Genomic DNA, 5,622 nt, shown 5'->3' with positions numbered 1-5,622 from the left:
GGATGTGTTATGTTGTTTTTACCACAATCCCGTCCTCTTTTTGACTGAATGTGGCCGGCCGAAATAAGTTTTCCTTTCGGATTTGTTCGAACACGAACAACATGGAGTGTGCCTCATGATGATCATGATCTTTTATCATTCGGAAGCTCCTGAGCTCAGCTATGTTTTTGTGTTCCTTATTCTTTATTTTTCATGTGTTGTGTTTTGTAAAATGCTGTATGTTTTTAGTCTTTCGTTTTGTTTTTTGGCATGTCATTTTTAATTTATTTTCATTCAACTAATAAATTTGATTGTCCCTTTTATGATTATTTGTTTTTTACGCCCGTAGCTATATAGATTTTGTTTAAAATCACAAAATAGTTTAATACAACATATCATATTAATCCCTAGCTAATACTTTAAGGTGGTACCCAACACCTTGACTAAAATTAATTTTCATAAATTTTTGACAAAATATTTATTTTGACCTTTTAAAAAAATATAAAATTTCAAAAAACTTTAACCAGTCACTTGCTCGAAAAAAAATTGGTTGGATATATATCAGTTTGACAAACATTTAGATCATTGAGAAGCTTAATTCATTAAGGTGGTATGGGAGTCTTAAATAAAAATGATAGAATTTGTTCATATTTTGCCAAAACGTAGTATCTATATTGATATATGGTCAAAAATATAATAAAAAATGATAGGTTACCGCGCCTTTTCTCAAGCTACATGTTGTGGCAAAATGACACATTTTGTTTGGATTATACGGGGAAAAACACCATTTTATGATTAGAAACTAAACTAAAGAATATAATTGTAAAATAAACTAGGAAAAGACAGCTTTCAGACAATGCTTTGAGAATATCAAAAGAAAAGATAGGGTCACCGTTCATTTTTACCGGCTTAAATACAAAATAGGCAAATTTCATATAGATTCCATCAGAAAATGCACTGGTTTAGAGTTACCTCCCCTTAATATGCCAATTTAAAAACATTTAAACACAAACAAAATTACTCTTCACTTGTAAAGATATTTATAAGTTATATTCTTATAAATTGGTTCTTTTAAATAAAAATTCACAATAGATATCTGCATTACTGAATCAAATTTTGCTAATTTGATAGAACATCTGAACCTTAGATTCTCTGTTTTTTACAATCCAAGATGGGGAAAGACACCCGTACCACCTTAAATCGCCATCCAAAAATTATTATACAAAATATAAGCATAGACATTGAAACCTATCATATCAAATCGTCATTTTTAAAACAATAATAATTATAAAATCTAAATACCATATAGCGGGTTATGTTGGTTGGTGTAAAATTAGCGAATTTCATTGAATAAGGTATACGACATATTTTGGCGGTTTTATTATTGCGAATTCAATTTTTTTTTTATCAATACCTTTGCATGTACACTTTTAATTTAGCGGAATTTATTTTGTCGATTTTGTTCTATCCGCGAAAAAAAATCGAAAATTCAAATCCCGCGAAAATAACCCGCTCTACGGTATAACGTGTACTATTTATTAACAACCATGTATCAAAATTTGTAATCTTTAGTTAATAAAATATTTATACACAGGTTATCAAAATGAGGAAGCACTTGTAATCTGACCAGTAAAGCCATTCATATCTTTAACGCAAGTGCTCATAATAAAACTCCAGAACAGACGCACTTTAAAGAATATTTTAAGATTAATCTACATAAGTATATAGACTGTATATAAGGGGATTCATAACTAAGACCATATAAAAAAAATTCATTAAACCATAGAAGTGTCGACTACTTCAGTAGAGGTATTGTTCCAGTGGTCTTTAGGGATGCCTGAATAAAGATTTTGTATATAAAAGAATCGTCAGTGAATTCAAAAATTTGAAAAGGCCAACTAAAGTTCGAAGTTAAATGGTAAATTTTGCCCAAGGGAGTTGAAAACTTAGTTTCCTATATAATTCCTAAATATTTACTTAATAAATTTGAAAAAGGCGTGCCATTTATCATTTAATAGCTGTAGAACTAATCCCACATTTGATGATGATTGACCAGAGAACTGTTCCTCAAATGATACATATAAATGTTTTGGCTTCAAAGTGAATTTGTTGATTAAACCTCAACAAGACCGCTCAAATTCCATAGTGTTGAACTAGTGTAATCAGTGGGGATCTTATGACTTTGCTAGGCCTAACAATGGTTACCAAATCTTTATAATTTGATATTACCCGAGAGACTTGGACACTTATTGTCTACATTATTTATACATTTATCACCGTATGAACAAAAATGTTTCGAATAAAACTCTACAACAATGTTATATAAAGGTAAAATATCATTTAAACAATATTTTGAAAAGTTTTACAGGTTCAATTACAAAAACAGTCTTCCAAATAAACGTGTTAAGCTATATTGTTACAATGCTTGTCCTCAGATATTTTAAAGAATTCTACCATGTCTTCATTGTCGTTGCGTTTTCTGGCTTTTGAGTCTGAAGTAAAAATCCATTAAGTGAAATTAAACCACAAAATACTGAATTTCGATGAAAATTTAAAAGGAAAGTCCCTTACTAAATGGCAAAATCAAAAACTCCAACACATCAAAGGAATGGATAACAACTGTCATATTCCTTACTTGGTATGAGCATTTTCTCATGTAGAAAATAATGGATTAAACCTGGTTTTACAACTATCTAAACCTCTCACTTGTATTTTAGTCGCATCAAATTCCGTTATATTGACAACGATGTGTGAACAAAACAAACAGACATGATATCGTAATCATTATAAAAACAAATAAATATGCTACAAAGAAGCACACAATGGCAAATAGACACATCAAATTAGTGTTATAGAGTCAATATACCAATATTTATACAGTAGAAATACATACTTTATTCTGTAATGAATTAAAGATTTTGACACAATACACAGCATACATCACCTGTAAAATTCGTAAACACCCAATCATAAATATCTCAGTTCCTTTCAGACAAAAAGACAGTTTAACTAAATTTTAAGATGATTTTGTGATATTGTCGGAGGTTTTATTACATATTGTATTGTAGATTGAAAAACAAGATTGCATTCTGTAAAATACCAATCTCGTAATTGTATATTAAAATTAAAATGCAATTGATTCATCTATTATTTACTGCTTCATTTACCTTTCTTCTTGTTGTTTTGTCTCCTTGATACACATTTCACTAATACAATAACGGAAATCAAAGCAAACACAACCAAGGAGATCAGTATTACGACAAAAATGGAGTTGTTCTCAATCTTTTCTGAAATAGGTAAATCATTGGATAATTGGTATGGCAAATGGAAATGCTACTATCTACAAATGTAACACTTTAGCTAAAACAAAAAGATCAAACCCATTTTTATCTATGTTGTTTTACTAATAAATCAACAGTTTGCAACCTTCTGTAACATTAAAGGACATAACATTATATATTTGTTTCAGCTACAGATGTTTAGAATTTTGTCAGGTTATTCTTTATATTGAGAGATAATTGTGATATTTGTAATAGCTTGAATTCAATTTAAATCAATAGCAGTATGAACAAAAACAAAAAAAAACTCCATCAAGACAATTTTAATTTTTTTTAATTTTTTTTTCGGACGAATTTGGGATCTGAACATCAGTATACTGATGTTGTCTTGAGTTGCATGTCGATGATAATTGCATAGGAGGAAATGCTTATCCTTTTGACACACTATATTTCGCTCCTTTATGGATTACACGCTATTTGCCCAATTGTTTTTGTTGTTTTACCTAGATTTTTTTTTTGTAATTATATCATACTATCGATAGAGAACAAAACTATCATTCAAGAGTATTTTAACAGCCTGGTACATTTTATTAACATCATATAAAGATTAACAAAACGGTCATAAAGTGCAATATGATATCTAACATATGGCGAAATACGGTTAAAAATATGTTATACAGGTAAGTGTTTAAACAGATTAAAATGTCTTATTGCTTATTTGTAAAGTCACCTTCAGAATCACATACATCTGTAAGATTTACATTTGGAATGTCATATTTTCTTCTTGCAATATGACACGATATATTGAATATCGTGCTACATGCAATTCTTTTCTTCAGACTAAGACTCACATTCACTGTCATGACTTTTTCAGTCTCTTTTATTTCAGTGACATTATAGACAGTCGCATACCCCTGCCAGATAAAAAAAAATAATTATTCAATAATGAACATACGATCAAGAGATGAATAGATATATACTAAAACTGCTAAAATATTTCTTACCCATTTTATTTTGACATAAAAATAATTATTTTCATTTATTAGACGTATAGTTTATCGTGTTACTTAATGTTTTTTTTTTACATCAATCTAGATCTTTTTTATATGCTGTTTTGGATCAAACTAACAGAACAAAGCTTAACAAAACCAACTAAACATTTTTTTTCCTTAAGGGAAGTCAAACAAATATTAGAACGAAGAAGAGCAACACCTGGCTTAATGCTTTATTTTTATATATTGGCTCATCTAATCCGTTCCTAGTGTATGAGCTAATACATATTGTAGTTGTTTTTTCCTGACGAGTATTAGAATTAAGCAGAAATGGTAAAAACTAGAACTTGTGGGTGAAAAAAACACATGAACGCTTTGAAAAATTATGTTTAATCAATCAAAATGTAAAGCTGTAAACTACTCGCGGCGAGCGAGACACATCTAAATACTTACTTTAGTCGTTATTGAGCAGTTAGCAAAGCGAGGAACTGTAATTCTTTTCTCTAAGTATATCGAAATGCAAATTGTATCTTTATGATTGTCCACCAAATACCTAACAGTATTATTCTGAAACGTCGGTAAATCTGAAAATATATTTTCACCCCGTAAAACATAGATACAAATGAATCTAAACGTTAACGCGTTCAAAACGCATAGGTATGACAAAAGTTGCTCAGGTTTATAAGGTACACAATGTTCAGTATATTTTCTTACATTTACTTTGGAGTAACATTACTTTCATCAATAACAAATAGATACACGTAAAATTGTAATGTTCCTTCAAATGTAAACGAGAACTTTAAAATGAACACAATATCGCACTAAATAACTAGATATAATAAGATGTGTTATGAGTGCCAATGTTCGTCTCCTATTGTATCGTTCGTTCACCCAATATTTCAAGTTCGTTGATCTCTTACAAATTATCACTGAACAATTCGTTGACAACAAACATTACATTTCCTTCTTTTTTTATTCGTGATGGGAACAGCAATCTTCTTGTTAGTTTGCATCTGTTATCTTTGTCGAAGTAGTAAACCATGAAGTTATCAGTCGTCCAAAATTAAAGCCATAATTGAAATAATTTATTCAGCGCACATTTTATTAAAGAAAATTTCATTACTCGTCCTTTCCACTATTTTGAGTCTTTTAATACTACAAATGTTGGTTTTTAAGTTAGCCCAAACAAAAACGAACAAGATGAGCTCGTTAAACATTCGTTATAGTCAGTTCTTATCTTGTGTTTAATACTACCGTATTATGTTGGGTATAGGATTGACTGCATTGATGCAAACTTGTTCAACCGCGCCGCATTATTTATTGGTACCATAGACAGGGGCTGACCCATAAATGTTCTAGGGAAATGTTGCTAA

The 5,622-nt window shown here is 29.9% G+C and overlaps 1 protein-coding gene across 1 annotated transcript; it reads right to left on the bottom strand.

The window, feature by feature from the left end:
- Positions 1-2,258: 2,258 nt before the first annotated feature.
- LOC143059056 (uncharacterized) lies at positions 2,259-4,165 on the bottom strand. Its single transcript, XM_076232523.1, has 3 exons — positions 3,988-4,165; positions 3,147-3,266; positions 2,259-2,471 (listed from the first exon to the last, which is right to left on the bottom strand). The coding sequence occupies exons 1-3, from the start codon at positions 4,118-4,120 to the stop codon at positions 2,383-2,385; spliced, it is 342 nt and encodes a 113-aa protein (XP_076088638.1). The 5' UTR covers positions 4,121-4,165; the 3' UTR covers positions 2,259-2,382.
- Between the last annotated feature and the right edge of the window lie 1,457 nt (positions 4,166-5,622).

The sequence above is a fragment of the Mytilus galloprovincialis genome, chromosome 14, assembly GCF_965363235.1.
Source record: "Mytilus galloprovincialis chromosome 14, xbMytGall1.hap1.1, whole genome shotgun sequence".
NCBI lineage: Eukaryota > Metazoa > Mollusca > Bivalvia > Mytilida > Mytilidae > Mytilus > Mytilus galloprovincialis.
The sequence above is the reverse complement of the archived record's forward strand: the minus strand, read 5'-3'. Positions and strand labels throughout refer to the sequence as shown.